Genomic DNA, 17,483 nt, shown 5'->3' on the forward strand with positions numbered 1-17,483 from the left:
AGAAATCTAAATCAAGCTTCAGAGGTACTGTTCCAAAAATATAGGGAGGGACGTTACCCACCAGATGTAAAAACAAACACTGTCTGCATGCACATGCCTGCTCTCAATGAGCCTAATCGTGGCTGCAAGTCACCGGGCCGTTTAACCTGCAGTTAATTGCAAAGGTAAGAAGTACATGGAAATACTGTTAAATGCTGTTGCTGAGGACGTGAATTTAAATTGTTACTCAATGCTGATACTTTATGTAGCTTTCTTACAGTATTTTCCAGATTCCGGTAATAAACAGAGTCAGATTTAGGGAGACTAGTCTTCTTCTTCTGGCATTTAAGGCTGAACGGGGAGTTGTGGTATAAAAACGTATAGTTTTGTAAAGTTGGCACAGTTGCTCAAATTAGCCAAGCATGATCGACCTTTTTAATCCCCAACCTGCTGGCAGAAATGTCCACCTATTAAAAAACACATATCTCTCTTCAGAACTATGACGCCTAAATAAAAAAACCTTAGTTTATATGGTGAAAAATTATTTGAGAGAATCTTGAAGAGCTGCTGCTCCTCCACATCGAAAGGAGCCAGATGAGGTGGTTCGGGCAACTGACAAGGATGCCCCCTGGATACCTCCTGGGCGAGGTTTTCCGGGCAGACCCAGGACACGCTGGAGAGATTATATCTCTCGGCTGGCCTGGGAACGCCTTGGTGTTCCCCCGGATAAGCTGGAGGAGGTAGCTGGGGAGAGAGAGGTCTGGGCTTCTCTGCTTGGGCTGCTGCCCACGCGACCCGGCTTCGGATAAAGTGGAAGAAAATGGATGGATGAATGAATCTTGAAAATGAACAAGTCTTCCAGTACAGAGTAAAATGTGAGAGTGAAAATATTGCGTGTACTTAAAACCCCTGGAGGGTCTTGGGTCGATTTGTGGCTATTTTCAAATTTTGATTACATGCCATTTGCACAGTGTTGAATGGACTATAGCCAAATTCTCCAAAAAAAAAGTTTGATATGATTTTATTTCAAAATTCAAGTCTGACTTCCTTCAATTAGCTTCAGTGGCTAAGCTACAGACAAACTTACACTATTGTGCTTAGTGGTCGATTTGTGCCCCATTGAAACCCATTATAAACGCTATTTTTCACTGCAAATTAATTACGGTCAAAGGGATCGTTGATGTTTAGCGTTCATTTTCATTTTGCAGGACGGGCCTTAGAGTTGTAATTTTTTTATTTGTCCACCGGGTGGCGCCCTTGCTCCACATTTGACCCCGGGCTGGAAAACAGCGGGCTGCTTAGATAGACCTGCGGGAAATGAAGCCTCATTTCCGGCGTGCAGCAGCGGCTTCGCCCGCTGATCGGGCGGGACAATTTTTTGGTCCCTAGGACCGTGAGAGGGTGCTTTTTTTTTTTTTTTAGTCAACAGGAAATGACGTATTTGTTGTCACGTGGTATCGGGCGTGTGTGCTGGAAAAACGGGTCCCCGGTGATCGTGCCCCGGTAACAATGGCGTGTCCAGCGGGGTGGCCTGGGGGGGCACAGGCCACCCCCCAAACCAGACTGGCCACCCCAGGTGCCACCCCAAAGGCAAAACAATAAAATTCAATCAAATATCAAATGTCCGATTATGTTTTCACGGTGACGCTCAGATATCCGAGTGTAAGTGAATGCAGCATCGCTTCTGCGCTATGCGCATCACGTTAGCAAAGGTAGGAGAGCCAAGCGCGAAAGATGGCACTGCAGGAAACAATTTTTCGGTGAAAGAAAATGAGGACAGAATAAATGTCCCGGTAAGTAATATCAAGTTTGTTGAGTTTAGTAAACTTCGGTGAAATTAGAATACCAAGGAAAAAAATAACACTTAAAGAATTATTGCAGCTGTGGAATATTTCAGACAGTATGCTACTGAGGGCAGCTAACATAAGAGTTATGAGTTATAAGATATAATCTAAGTCGTAACATTGCTGTATGGAGCTGCAGATTTGGTTGCAGGTTAACATAGCTGGACTGGCCATCGGGCATACCGGGCATATCCCCAGTGACTTATTTTTTATTTTTTTTGTAATGGCATGAACAATGAGAGGTGGTGGATTGGCCAGATGCAGGTCGATGTGTAGAAATAACTCCGTTGTTTGGTGGTGGCTATGGCGGAGCTTCCACAGAGGCAACAGGTGGATGAGGGAAGGGGAGGCAGGAGGAGAGACCCGAGGCAGCCACCAGTCCGAGTGTCAGGTGAACTGAACTTCAGGTAAGAAGTTATGACCTGCAGTCTATCTGGGTCAGATATAAACCAAGTTTAGGTGGAGTTTATTTTCGTTGTGCTGACTTTTTACCGTCAGTTACAATAACTCATACTGCGTTCTAGCCAGTTTGACGGAGTTTTTATACAGCTGGGTGGGTGCTATGATGTTACTGATAGTGAACTTTATTTTATTCATAAGGTTAGTAGAGTTGCCAACGGCTCCTTAAAAAATGGAATGGTCCCTCATTCAGAGAAAATATTACACGTTTCGTATTGAGCTGAGAAGAGACGCAGTTTGTCCCGAACTTTAGCTAGAATGGAAAAAAGGCACAAAGCTGGATTTATTCTGTCTTTATGCTGCACAGCTGCCTCTTCTCTCATTCTCTCCCCCTCTCTCTCCTGTTGCTACTTCAATCATGAAACTGATCAATGATCAGCTGATCGGCTTTTCTCTCTTGTTTATCGCCCACTTTGCGCCAGAAAGAGGAAACCAGCAGATGTTGCGCTAAACAACAGCAGCACGTTTAAGCTTGATCGGCTGTTGTTAGAATGTATTTAATATTAATTTCTAGTATCAGCTGATGTTTGCTGGAGCCACAGCTGTAAAGCTGCTGGTCATGATGTCTGTTTAGATATGTGGTGAGAGGGAAACATGAAGATGAAACCAGGAGATGTCCTTACTGAACCATCAGAGCTGAACAGGTGATGGAGAAACAGGTTTACCTTTTAGGTGACATGAATGAGTTGAAGGGAAGTTATGAACTGTTTCTGAGAGACAAATAACACCAGGATCCTTTTTTATGTAGCTGACAGCTGGTAACTGTGCAGGGGCGGGTCTAGCAAAGTTTTGCCAGGGGGCCAGGTAGGGCATTAACAGGGAAAGGTGGGCACAAAGAAATACTTTTCTTTCTTATTCTCATTTAAAATACCTAGTTTTTATTAAATAATTATCTAAATCTTACAACCAAAGTTTTTATCTGACGTAAAATGTATAGAAATCATACATATACCAACAAGACTGTACATCACTGTCACAACAGGGTTTGTTTTCAGTCAAAGTCTTTATGGCTTTACTACCTGGTGGGTCGGTCTGTAGTAAAAATGCCCAATTTTTTTGTCCCAGTCCAGCCCTGCAGGTTAATACTGGCAGTGTCACCATGCCAGCTGACTGTATTTTATCATCAGCCAGTGTTGTTCTTTATCAATATTACCAAAGTTTACGATAAGGCAGCATAGAAAGTATTTACTTGCTTTCAGGTTTCATTCAAATGTTAGTCTTTTCAGTTGTTTCCCCACTTTTTTCCTGTTTCAAAATCAAACACCAGTTTGTGAGAAGATTATCTTCTTTTTTTAACAGGCAGATAAAGTTTTGCATTGGCATTGGCTAATTTGTCAATTGTTTGTTACAAATGTTCGTATTTTAATTTTCAAAAATGTTTTTGCCCAAAACATATGTGCACTATATGTCAGTAAAAATACTATGCAAATATTGCTGTCCTTGACTGCTGAGTAAACACTGACAAAGCACTGATTGTATCTCTTGTACTTTATCAACGCAGTATCTAAAAACTTTGCACCGTAGTGGTTAAAATCTCATTCTAATAAGAGTTAAAAGTGCATTTGGTTATTAGGTTTATAGGATTATTGAATTATGGTTAAGGGTTGGTAGAATTTTTTTTTAAAACATTATCTGCCAATTAAATCTGCCACCCTTCTCCAAATCTGTGCCCCTACCTGGCCCCCCCAACAAAAATTTTCTAGACACGCCACTGTACACAGATGGTCTGAATTTGTGAAGCGAGTGGTATCGCATTTATCGAAGTCGGCTCCTCGTTGTTTTTTCTAAGCCACGATTAGGCTCATTGAGAGCAGGCATGTGCATGCAGACAGTGTTTGTTTTTACATCTGGTGGGTAACGTCCCTCCCTATATTTTTGGAACAGTACCTCTGAAGCTTGATTTAGATTTCTGCAGGAAATTTACGTTCTAACTTCAGATGTAACACCTCTTAACACTAAACCGGTCCATCATGCTGTTGTTTCCAGTTACAGCGTATATTTCCTGCTGAAGCATATTTCAGGCATAAGACAGAAACATTACAAAAATATACACCTGCAGGCCACTCTATTGTCTTTATTTGACTAAATGCACTAAATTGCTGCCACAAGCTTTTGAACACATGTACCTAATAAAGTGGCTGGTGAGTGTCCTCAGTCCCAGCTCGGATACAGATGTGTCGGTGTGTCTTTGTTCCCTGCAGTAGTGCCCTCTCCAGCTCAGTCATCATCCACATACCCCAGGACACTGTCCGAGCCAAAGAGATCATCGCCTACGTCAACACGCTGAAGACTCAGGTCAGCTATTACGCAGAGAGGCTGTCTCAAGCTGCCAAAGACCAATCGGCCAGCGGACTGGAGTGGACGCTCGCCAGTCTGGTTGACAAGGTACTAAAAGTGTTTGACGTTACGTGGGGACGCTTCATATTTCATTCATACCCTCTTCCTTTCAGACCCGTCAGCTGGTGGCAGTGTGCGGCTGCAAGCTGCTAGCTTCAGCTATTTAGGCCCTGAACGCAGTACGAGTACATCGCAACCAAAGCTTCTCCTTCCGCTGAGTCTGAACAAGTAGTGCTCCGCAATGACCAGGATACGCTGAGAGCAAAGTACAGCGGTCACAACAGCCAGTCGTCACTGCACGTGGACTGGCATGAAGAGGAGTGGGTGAGTTGATCAGCAGTTATTGGCTGTTTTCTGATTCCAGATTTTTTATTTCTTTAGCATGACAACAGACAAGCTTAGTTTCTTGGCACACATTGTGGATACAGCTTGATATCTTAACTACACTCTGAACTCTGTTTTTCTTTTCTTGTTGCTTCTTCTTCTTCTTGAGTCATCCCTCTCATGTTGATTTCCAGCTCAGGTCACTCCTTACTTTTAAGAAGTTGGAGGATTCGTGAGCAGATTTTTCCTTCACCATATCAGCCGACTTTATTCTATGAGAAAATACTCTTAAATGACTCGTCTTTAAAAAGTGTTCAGTGTTTTATGTCTGGTCTGTGTGTCATCTTTGTCTTTACAATGTTGCAGCAATACTTTAGTAATGATATGATATGATATGATATACCTTTATTAGTCCCACAAGGGGAAATTTAAATGTTGGTTTAGTGTAAGCTCAGCTTTTTAACTAATGTAAGAAGTGTTATGACTGACTCGTTTTTAATACCTAAATCTGGCCTCAGTGCACAAACCTAAATGAATCGGTACATATGAAAGCGCCCAAGTCACGAGCTGTGTTCAAGGACATGGATAAAACAAAAAGGTTCAAATTTGTGCCCAAAAACCCCACAAATCAGTGTCACTGTTTTAAAATCTGCTGCGAGACCGCTCTAAATGTCAGCTTTTTCTTTACGTAAAGACTGGGGTCTGTAACATATCAGCTCGTTTCTTATTTATTAAAGAACATGCCTGACACCAGGCTTTTGAGTTAACGGCTCCATTCGATCTCTGCAAGTATTTTTAAGTATTTTTAGGTTCTTTCCAGCAGGATTTGTGGCTAGTTCTGGAGCTTGACCCTAAAAGATTTCAGTGTGTCGGTGCTTCTGCTTTCCCTGTTGTCCTTCTGTTCCGTCTTTATTTCTGTTTCTGTCAAATTTAAAAACAACTGCACTCTGAAATACACACTCTTTGCAAGATGTTGTCTAAACTAGTGGTTGGAAGGCATATTTGTGTTTGGTCTCTGATGGTTTATTTACACTTTTTGCAGGCCACGCCCACAGACTACAGCGCCATGATGAGCAACAAAGCCAAGAAGTCTATTGACTTCCTTCTGATGCAGGACACCGCCCCGACGATAGCCACGGACGTGTCACTGCAGTACCGCCTCGACATCGTCTTCTGCCAAACGGTCACCTACACATATTTTAATTATTGTATGTCTGAGCTGATGCGTTTATCCTGGAGTGACTCAGAGTGAAGGAGAAGGCCAAGAAGAAGTGTAAATATCATAGAAGCAAGGAGTTCAGAGCTCTACGACTTAGTGTCTTTATGGTATTTATGTGTGTAATGGAGACCAGGGGTTCCATTACCCTTACTTGTATTTTTATTAATTGACTGACTGATTTGTATTTAAAAACCGTAATGAAGAAAAACACACACTGGTTGATTGTGATTCTTTATTAGGCTTTTTGGGTTGTTATTTAAGTGACTCGTTAAAGGTGAAGAGACAGGGGGACTGGCCATCCTACCTGTGTCAGGAAAAGAACCTGTGTTAGAGCTGTTCACATTTAATCATTTGTCTGTAACCTAAATTAGTTGTATATGTAAAAAGAGAAGTGTTAACAGTACTCACTTTGTAAAGAGTAAAAGCAGCTCAATCACCTGCTTATGAGCTCCTGGAGAAAACCAATGTGCCAGGCTAGGGGAGTGTGTGTTGGAGTGATTTTGTTAAAAGTTGTCATTATTGTGCTTGGACCTTGTCTTGAACTGTATGTTCAGATATTTTCTGTTCCTCCCCCACATGTAGGATGTTGGGGATGTTACTAGCTATAGTTTTCAACTGCAGGCACAATCTATGTAAGATTCTGGTTTCCTTATTTGGTAAGGAATGTTCACTTCCTGCCCTTTATGGGCTCACCATGTAAATGGTGGACTGTTAGAGAGGTTAAGCCATATACGAGGTTGAGGGGAGATGACCCTTTTATGACTAGAGATGCGGTTAAAACGTTTGTAAGCAGGAAGTCACGTATACAGACACACATACACTCTCTCTCACTCACACACACACACACACACACACACACACACACACAGTGCCTTAGCTTTTACCACACAACATATGGGGTTTACAATGGGCGGTTGTGTAACTGTTTTCATTCAATAAAAGGCTGCGAGTGGAGGCTGGAGTTGGAGTTGTCTGAGTTTGGGTGTAGAGCTTGCAACTCTGAGAATCCGACCAGGCTTCCCCTGCACAAGTAAAAACCAATCGAACTCTGATTGTCTTACTTTGTTCTGAGTCAGCGAGGGCTGAAACCTAACTGTGGTTAAGGTGTTTTAATGCAGCGGTCCCCAACCGCCGGGCCACGGACCGTCGTTTGGTCGAGAGATGAGGCTCGGGTGTGAAATGTATGGTTTTCAGAGTTTTTATCGTTTTTTATCGTTATTTTGTTATCGTTTTTATCGTTAACTCTGTTTTCCTGGGTCTTTCACGTGTGTTATGAATAAATCTTCTTTTTTTCCGGTACCGGTACTAGTTTTATTTTGTTGTATTTATCTGTGACACCTTAAAGGCCGGTCCGTGAAAATATTGTCGGGCATAAACCGGTCCGTGGCGCAAAAAAGGTTGGGGACCGCTGTTTTAATGTATATAGAAGAGACTGAAGTTTATATGTTATGGAGTTATTTATAGGACTTGTTACAAATCTTCATATGTCTATGATGTTGGTTATATTGTAGTGGTTTTCTTATGGGGAGGGTTTTGTTTCCCTTTGGTTTGCTGACCCCCAGACTTGGTCTATTCCAGATGCTCACCTGAATCAGGTAGAGTATAACAGGAAGCCATTTGCTTTTCAGAAGGGTTGGATTCTTTGCTGTATCACCATGTGTTCTCATTAATAAAGTACATTTTACTCCAGTCTCGTGCTATTTTAGTGGAAGTGACCCATGACCGTCGGCCAAAACTGACAATATGACTATTAAAAGTCTGAGTAATACTGTAATTTTCTGCTGCTCATTCCTGTGCAATATCCCATCTGACCTCCCGTCATATTTCTTTTCAAGATTTTCTTATTTAATCACTAGTGTACATATATTTATAGATACATATATATATATATATATTTTTAGTCATCTTTTCTCTTTTACCACGTCTTTCTAATATTTTGCTCTTTACTATTTTTCTATTTTTTATTTTATTTTATTATATTTTATTATATTTTCTTCTACTGTACCATGCTGCTGAGTAGTGATATTACGTTCTGTATCGAGGCTTCGGAGCGTGTGTCGAGTAATGGAGGGGGCGTTTCCGCGAAGCGCGTATCGAGGCTTGCTTCATTTATGGGAGGAGCTGAAAATGATGACGTCCGAAGCCTCACTGCCCGGCTGTACCACGTGACTGGTTCATGAAGTGGTTCGAACTTTGCCGCGAGATATGACAGCGATATAAACCCCTCAGACTTCATTCAAAATGTGGGTGTTTGATGGAGAGTTGCGGTTAGTGAGAGTTTGGAGACCGTTTGGAGGTTTATGAGAGTGAGGAAAGTCAGGAGAGAATGGAGCCAGCTAAGAAGAGGAGGATGTCCTCCCCTGTGTGGGAACATTTTGATCTTATTCCTCCCAGCAAGGTATGTAAATTTCTACAGAAGATGTATTTTCATGATACTGATGGTGCAATACAATTTATGTTGAGCTGTCTTGACTTTTGTACAAGGTGAAGTGTTTGCTATGTGCCAGGGAGCTGGGATATAACAACAACACCTCATCCGTGCTTAGGCACTACAGAGCTTTGCATGAGAATAAGGGGGACACCGATTGTGGAGCAAGACCAGGTGAGCCATCAAATGCAATGATAATATAGGATGCAGTAATGTTACTAAATGATATAACAATATTATACAACTGTAATAAGTTACGTGTGTGATATTTATATTTGTGCTTTATCTTTATTGTCTTTCCTCAGGAGAACAATCTCAAATAGATGAAGACCTGGTCAGCATGGTGATTGAGGACTCCCAGCCATTTAGCATTGTGGAGGACAAAGGATTCAAAAGATTTGTTAAATCATTAAATCCTAGCTATGTTCTCCCCACTAAAAAGGTCATAAAAGCAGTGAAAATTTAGTTTTTACAGAATAAAATGTGAACAGGCAGGTGTGTAGCTGTCCATACCTCAACGTTACAAAAGCACAACCACTGTCCACACCCCAACCACACCTCACCTCACAGTAAATGATCATTTCCATTTCAAGCATTTCCAAATAATCATTTCCCATACTGCCACTATAAATATACACAGTATACTGCCATCACTACAATATACATGTTTTACACACTCCTTTTGTTGTTGACATTTACAGGCTGTGTGCAAAATGCCGCACTCTTCAAATTCATGCCAGCTATTATTTTTACGTCCAGTAGGTGTCCTGCTAGAGCAAATGAAGCTTCATGAAGCTTCGCGTTGGGGTGAACCAATTGGATGAAAAGCTTCAGTGCTTCATGGGGCTTCATCTGCCCATCACTACTGCTGAGTGACTGCTGCTCGTCAAACACATTTCATTGCAATGTTGACCCTGTGCTAACTTGCATATGACAAATAAAACTGAAAACAGTAAAGGCAAAGGGAACACATCAAGTAAGGATTTCACACTCCCACTCACAACGGCACTTTCAAAGCATAAAGCCAAATATTTCAAAATTTCATTTTGAGGCATTTTAAAAATGAATGTGTTTGAGTTTCATTGCTCCAAAGTAATGTTTTCATATAAGCAAGATAACCAGTTTGCAACCATGTAAGTACAGTCCTCTATTGTGAACAGACGTGTTGGCAATCTGTCTGCGTTTATAAATTAGACAACAGTTATTTGCAGATCTTCATCAATCTGCCTGAGAGTGATTGCAGTCGGTCTGAGTTGGACTGCAACTGTTTTGAGTCAGGTTGCCTCCAAGGAGGCAGTTTATTATTTTCCTTTCCTAGTTGGACAGATGGCTGTTGTTTTGTTTTTACTGTAGTGTGCTGGGCCATTAATGGCTCAGGGGCTGCAGCGTATCTGCGCCAACACCTAAGGCCAACGTGGAATCACCGGTCAGACTAACATAAAGAAAGAATCTGTTAAATTACACATTTGTATTCATTAAGTCACAGACAATGAAAACAAGCAGAAATCAAGATGTAATATTTTTATAATTTTATTGATGTTAAATTAAAGTCCCAGCTTAGTTATGTTATCAGTGCAAGTCACTTCAATCTGTATAGCACCAAAGGAAACAATGGTGTTTTCAAGGTGCTTCACACTGTAAGGTAACAACTTACAGTATTAAAAAGAAAACCCCAAAAGAACAAACCCCTCTGAGCAAGCACGAGGCGACAGTGGGAAGGAAAAACTCCCTTTTAAGAGGAAGAAACCTTCGACAGAACCAGGCTCAGGGCGGGGTGGCCATCTGCCGCGACCATTCCTGGGGATTTCAAAAATGACTTGATCTGATCTAAATGTAAAACTAGCTCATTTAAAGTGTCCAGTGAGTTTTAGAAAATATTTTGCTGTTGATATCACGATGTCACTATAAAGTGGAAACTTTGTTTCTTCCCTTACACCTCCCAAAAAATGCCCGCACCGATGAGAAGCACTTAGATATGCAACTTGGTTCTGTGAATATCTTTCTTTTGAAAGTTTTAACAATATCTTCATCAAGATTTTGGAAGTTTAATTGCCAGAATGTCACCAAAGATGCATGCTTCCATCTTTTACAGAGGGATTTGAAAACCCTCTCGCTGAGTTTCTTGAACTTCTCTGGTGGGATTTTGTCGTATCTGGCCCTGATTTCAGTCCAGATTTTCATGGTAAGCCGGTTGGAGATAGCTTCAGCACTTTCAATGCTGAAGACTGTGCCTGATTTTTTTGCAACCTGGGAAATCAGTCCTTCCACAAAGATTTCCACTGAAAATCTGCATCTTTCTTTCTTTTCATATGATTCCAGTCTATCAGTAACTGTTACTGCCAACAGGTGTTCTTGGAATACTGAAGTAGTTATGATATTAAATATTGGTTGTTCCATTAAATTCATTGAATCCTCCTCCCCACTCCTCCCCATTTCCAATGATATTAGTGACCATTTATGTAATTTGTCACAAATATCAGTGAAAATCGCATTAGCAATGCAGTCAAAATAATTCTGCACTTTTCGGTCTAAATGCAAATCCATCCCCTTGAATTTGTCCAAGAGTAGATCCAACAAACGTTTTTGGTGAGAATGAGGGCACTTTAAAAGTTTACCAAGCTTTGAAAGCACAGCCTGAATTAATGTCTCTAACCATCTTTCAAAGTCTGTTTTTTCAGGTGGCTCACAGTCTACAGAAGATCTGTGATGCTGTATCTTTTTATATGACTCCGTTTGACTTACGTTTGTTAACGGTGGGATGCTGGCTTCATGTTCAACACAGGATTTCTGCTGCTGGGGATCTGGAATTGGATTGTTTTCTGGTTTTGCAGCACTGTGTTGGTCAGCATTTTGACAGCTTTCTTCTGTGTTAGCTGTTTCTTGGCTGTTAGCATCTATATTCTGTGCTGTATCAAACTCCTGCTCAGCAGAATCGTCCAAAAATTTCACACGTGACAAAACCGTTTTGGGTTTTGCAGCACTGTGTTGGTCAGCATTTTGACAGCTTTCTTCTGTGTTAGCTGTTTCTTGGCTGTTAGCATCTATATTCTGTGCTGTATCAAACTCCTGCTCAGCAGAATCGTCCAAAAATTTCACACGTGACAAAACCGTTTTGCCAGTAGTGGTGTGGACAGAACAGTTTTCATGTACAGGGGAGTTCTGGGAAGACCTCAGCGGTGATACTGCTAGTGACTGTTCACACAGGTCCATTACGTCCTCTACAAAACCTACAAGCCGCTTAGCGGTGACGCAATCCGGATAGCCTGAGATAAGCTCTAACAACTGCTTGTTCGAAAAACTACTGACCAAGTTATCCAAGAGGGATACCAAAGCATGTACTGTAGAATTATCCCCATTGGTCTGAACTGTTTCATCATTTGTCATTGTGTTACAGTTCGAGCTTGCCATTTCACTTTTTTGTTTTTTATGTCTAAAATGTTGTTTTGTGTTAAACTCCGTGTTTGAACGTTTAAAGCGCTGCTGTCCCGCTGTGTGAATGCGTTTCAACTGAACAGCCAGGTCTATATATAAGGTCGGTTTAAGGTTTCTTTGTAACGTCACCTGACGTTTCTTTGTAACGTCACCAGTCAAAGGACTGGCCCGGCTCGTCATAACGAAAGGGGCGGGACAAATCTGTTGCTTAGCAACTGAAAAAAAGGCACACCGCGCTGAATGCTACATCCGGCCTGCGACGGTACACCGCCTCCGCACCACCGTTTAAACATGAAGTGTGGATGTTAGAAGATCCCAAATATGGTGAGCTACTGGGAAATTACTCACGTTTTTGTTCTTGAGAGTGAGCGATAATAAGCGACATTTTATTGAGAAATTACAGTAGTCTGTCTACAAAAACTACAAAAATGACCTAAATAAGACAGAAGTACACATTCATTTTTATCGTTTTGTCAACAACAGGGCGCATGAGGTTTGTTCAGTATTTGTTGTGTCTACAAGGCTCAGGCGCCCCCATGAAGTGTCTTATTTGTATAGTTGAAAGCATTATAAAGGAACGCAAAACTAAATTACATATAATTATAATTCTTGGCACTTTCTGGTGTGTGTGAGTTAGTGTTTCTCTTTTATGATTTGTGGGTCCAGCATCAAATTCAGAATCCTTCCCATCACACATGAGGTCTTGAATAATCATCTTATTTTAAAGACCTCGTAGTTTGATAGTTTGCTCTCAGACTGTGGGCTTCCTTGTGGTTTTTAGGATATTTAGAAGTAGAAGGGGATCATCCTTCTGTGGAACCAGCTCCCAGTTTGAATGCAGGAGACGGACACTATCTCTACTTTTAAGATTAAGTTTCAAAGTTACCTTTTTGCCAACGCATATAGCTAGGGCTGAATCAGGTGACCATGAATCCTCCCTTAGTTACCCTGGGACTACCCTGCTGGGGGATTCCCACCATGTGTTTATACACCTCTCTGCATTCAATAATTAGTTCTTGTTCATCTCTGGCTCTCGTCCACAGTGTGTCTTTTGTCCCCTTTTTCGTCTCCTCATCCCCAAAGGGTCGCAGCGGGCTGCCCCTCCCTGACCGTGGTTCTGCCAGAGGGTGCTTCCTGTTAAAAGTGAGTTGTTCCTTCCCACTGTATTGAGGTTTTTTCTTTTTAATTGTAGACTTTCTACCTTACAATCTATACCACCTCGAGGAGACTGTTGTTGTGATTCAGCTCTGCATAAATACAATTAAATCGAATTAAGTGGGTTCAGCTGTTTTGTGAAATAAATGTGAGTGACATGGTAAGTAATAGCCTGCATGTAACTCATGGTAAGAAGAGCAATATCGCCCCCTCCTGGTTCAACCTTTTTTTCTTTGCAGTAATCTTTCCAATAATAATACATATGCACTAACCTCATGCTTGCTGTTAACAATAGCCTAAAGACACAAAATCAAGTTTAGTTTTTTCCTTAAGTTTATGTTTTTTTTATATGGTTGGCATTTATTTTGTTTCTTTTTAATAATTATATTGATTCTATTGATTGTTTGCCAAGCACTGAGGTCTCTGCTTAGACTGTGCTACTGGGATCACTGATTTAAAAATGAGGCAAAAGCACCAAAGTTGTGCTCAAAAATAGTACAGTGAGCTACAAGCTGTTGCTGTAGTAATTCTAACACACTTATTGTTTTTAAATACATACATGTTTAGTTCTTTTAAACCTAATTATATATATATATTTTTGCAAAAGTGTCACCTAAACACCCAAATATACGTAATTCAAAACTTACTTTAATTATTACCCATTTGGCTGGTAACATGGACCCAGTCTGATGGATAGTTACTGAACAGATAGTCTTTTCTTTAAAGGCTGCATTCAGAGCAAATCATTGTAAAAACAAGACAAGTCAATAAAAAACAAGTAATAACTATAATACTAAACTACAATAGAGAGAAAATCCAGTAAATATAATTATATTATGTAAAAAATATACAAATATTTACCTCTAATTTAAAAAGACATTACAAGGGTACTAGTTTCATTTTAATCTAAACATAATCTAAATTGACACTAAATCAGTTTAAATATTACAGCTGAAGGTGATTTTAATAAATGTACTGCTGCTTGACTTTGTTTTACTACTGCAGTATAATTTATCATGTACAAAAGCTCCAAATGTTGTTTCTCTGACTTAATGTTCTGATGACGTTTGTGTTACTTTGCAGGAAATAGTCAGGACCCAGATGAACCTGTGCTGGAATTCAGTGTGGGTGAGTAATATGAGCATTTATGAAGGCTGTCCATGACCTGTAATTAAATTTAGCGTCATTAGTGCCACTCATTGCAAGTGACAGTGCACATGCTTTCAGCATGGAGTCTGCTCTTATGGTAGCAAAATAAATTCAGAAAATCTCCATCAAAAAGCAGCTCAGCAGCAGAAATATATATGGTCAGCTGGTTGTGAGTTAATGAGCATGTGAAATCAGTGTGAACATTTTGAAACAACAACTCTCCAACCTCGTAATTGTAAGACTGCCTGTGCAGCCACAGGAGCCTTCAGAGAGTCTTCCTGCTTGTCTCTTGGGTTGATTTGCTCATGTTTTCTCACCCAGTCAATGACTGTAAAAGGGCTGGACTAATTGGAGGCAGGTGTAATTGATTGCACTGATATGCTAGTCTACTTATAGCCCACATTACAAACACTGCTGTGTTATTTTGTCTCTCAGTGCAGGTATGTAATGTGACAAAACCTCTAATGATCTGATATGTTTGGGATGGATGGGCTGTGAATTATATAGTGAATTGTCTTATTTTGTCGCTCTGTGCAGGCTTTCTACTTACAGGGTGGTGGGTCTCAGAGGACAATTGCTACCCCTGTTGAAGTGAACAACGTGTGGAGTGCAACTGGCTTTGTGGCATAGCTGGCTCTGGCCTTGGACTGTGTGTTTTTACTTTGTACCTAAATGGGACACTGGACTTTTAACTACTATTCATTGTGTTTATAAATAAAATTTTAGAATTTTATTGACTGTCATCTTTTTGCCCACGGTGGAGACGGTTGGTCAGACCTAGAATCTGTGTGTGTGTGTGTGTGTGTGTGTGTGTGTCATCAGCAGGGTTTTGCATAAAAGAGTGTGAGCAGGTCAAAAGGTCAATTCATTTATTGTAGTTTTATGGCAGCACCCTCTAGTGGCCTTGAAGCAAACAGTCTCCTAACTAAGCCATGGCATCTCTGGTCTCTCCTACTTTTGTGTGCTCTGCTGGAGGAGCAGCATTGGATCTAGTGATACTGAGTAAGCTGATTAGGACAGGCCTGGAGAAATGTGGTTTGCATGAAGTATCAGGAAAAAAACAACCTTGTATTGTAAAATAATAATACACGAATAATAAATACTTTTCATGACATTCAGATTTCTGGACTCACGAGTTCATAGAACATTAATGTTACGAAACATTGAGAAGTCTTAAAACTACATTGTATACTTATTATTTATTTACTTTAATCAGATTTGACTGGTATTTTTAAACATTACGTTTTTGTTCCTTCAACTATTGTATTTAAGCTTATGACTCACTCACAGTATGTTTATATAACTGCCTAAAAAACAGTGAGGATGTGGCCGCAGTGGCTGAGAAGCAAGAACTTTGCTTTGTCTTTTTTTTTTTTTTTTTAAATTGGGAAGCATAAATGAACATACCAGAAAACCCTGCACGAAGGAGCCATATTTGTTTTTTGTGTGTGCATAAGATGACGCTTTAGTATTATTACACATATGATAAGGATGTTAGCATGCAACACACAAACTCAAGTGGTGTTGCCAAGATAGTTGCTGACTGGCAAGAAACTTCTAGAAGAAATCTGGTGACAGTCCAAAGCACAAATTAGATATTCACTGAGATATTCAACATCTCTTTATCTCAGTCGGTGATCCCCACATGCTTCAAAGAGTCCATCATTGTTCCTGTCCCGAAGAAACCCCACCCTGCTTCTCTCAATGACTATCGCCCTGTAGCCCTCACCTCAGTAGTGATGAAGTGCTTTGAACGCCTGGTCAGAGACTTCATCATTTCTTCACTACCAGACACACTGGACCCACTACAGTTCGCTTACCGTCCAAATCGTTCCACAGACGATGCCATCTCTCATCTCCTCCACACATCACTCACTCACTTGGACACTAGAAGGGGGAATTATGTTAAAATGCTCTTCATAGACTACAGCTCTGCATTTAACACCATAATTCCCTCCACACTCACCACCAAGCTGGAGCATCTGGGACTCAGCTCATCTATGTGTCAGTGGATCTCCAACTTCCTAACTGGCAGACCACAGGCAGTAAGGATGGGCGGACATGTCTCAGCCTCCACCACTCTCAGCACTGGAGCCCCCCAGGGGTGTGTTCTGAGCCCCCTGCTGTACTCTTTGTACACATATGACTGTGTGGCCACTACCAGCTCCACCACCATCATCAAGTTTGCTGACGACACCGTCGTGGTGGGCCTGATCTCTGATAACAACGAGACGGCCTACCTGAAGGAGATTAGGAATCTGGAGAACTGGTGCCAGAGGAACAACCTCCTTCTAAACGTCAGTAAGACAAAGGAGCTGATAGTGGACTTCAGCACTAAGCAGGAGAGGAACTACCAGACCCCCGTCATCAACGAGTGCCCAGTGGAGAGAGTGGACAGCTTCAAATACCTCGGAGTTCACATCACGCAGGACCTGTCATGGTCCTGTCACATCAACACCGTGGTGAAAAAGGCCCGACAGCGTCTCTACCACCTCAGACGCTTGAGAGACTTCCAACTGCCCTCCAAGGTGCTCAGGAACTTTTACTCGTGCACCATAGAGAGCATCCTGGCGGGAAACATCTTAACCTGGTTCGGGAACAGCACCATGCAGGACAGACGAGCTCTACAGAGGGTTGTGCGGTCAGCTGAGCGCACCATCCGCTCCGAGCTCCCTGACCTGCACTCAATCTACAGCAGGCGGTGCTGGACCAAGGCCAGGAAGATGGTGAAGGACCTCAGCCATCCCAACAACAGACTGTTCTCTCTGTTGAGGTCAGGAAAGCGATTCCGCTCCCTGAAGACCAACACAGAGAGACTGAGGAGGAGCTTCTTCCCGCAGGCGATACGGTCTCTCAATCACACCACCACACAGTACTGACCCACACATATGGTTCTTACACACACACTGGACTTTCTGGACTTTGTTTTTGCACAACACTGGTCACTATATTCTTCATTTCCGGTTAATACTTGTACAGCTGCTGTTATTGTGTATATATTTATTTATATTTAGATTTCTTCATACATTCTTATATAGTTCTATATTGTGTATTGTGTATTTTGTTGTACAGTTATTTTATTTTCAACTTTAATTTATATACACTCAACAAAAATATAAACGCAACACCTTTGTTACTGCTCCCATTCCCCATGGGA

The 17,483-nt window shown here is 41.3% G+C and overlaps 1 protein-coding gene across 2 annotated transcripts; it reads left to right on the forward strand.

Moving 5' to 3' along the window:
- Nucleotides 1-2,126: 2,126 nt before the first annotated feature.
- On the forward strand, nucleotides 2,127-7,977 carry LOC146630492 (inositol polyphosphate-4-phosphatase type I A-like). 2 transcript variants are annotated; one of them, XM_085355889.1, is made up of 4 exons: nucleotides 2,127-2,230; nucleotides 4,484-4,577; nucleotides 4,733-4,943; nucleotides 5,986-7,977. In XM_085355889.1, exons 1-3 carry the CDS (start codon nucleotides 2,127-2,129, stop codon nucleotides 4,784-4,786), a joined length of 252 nt encoding a protein of 83 aa, XP_085212015.1. In that variant the 3' UTR covers nucleotides 4,787-4,943; nucleotides 5,986-7,977. The 2 variants fall into 2 exon arrangements, with proteins under 2 accessions (XP_085212015.1, XP_085212014.1); XM_085355888.1 differs by lacking the exon at nucleotides 2,127-2,230 and having other exon boundaries at nucleotides 4,423-4,667.
- The last annotated feature ends 9,506 nt before the right edge of the window (nucleotides 7,978-17,483 follow it).

The sequence above is a fragment of the Diplotaxodon limnothrissa genome, linkage group LG6 (assembly GCF_057381915.1).
Source record: "Diplotaxodon limnothrissa isolate DT_005_m linkage group LG6, D_limnothrissa_male_GT1.1, whole genome shotgun sequence".
Lineage (NCBI taxonomy): Eukaryota > Metazoa > Chordata > Actinopteri > Cichliformes > Cichlidae > Diplotaxodon > Diplotaxodon limnothrissa.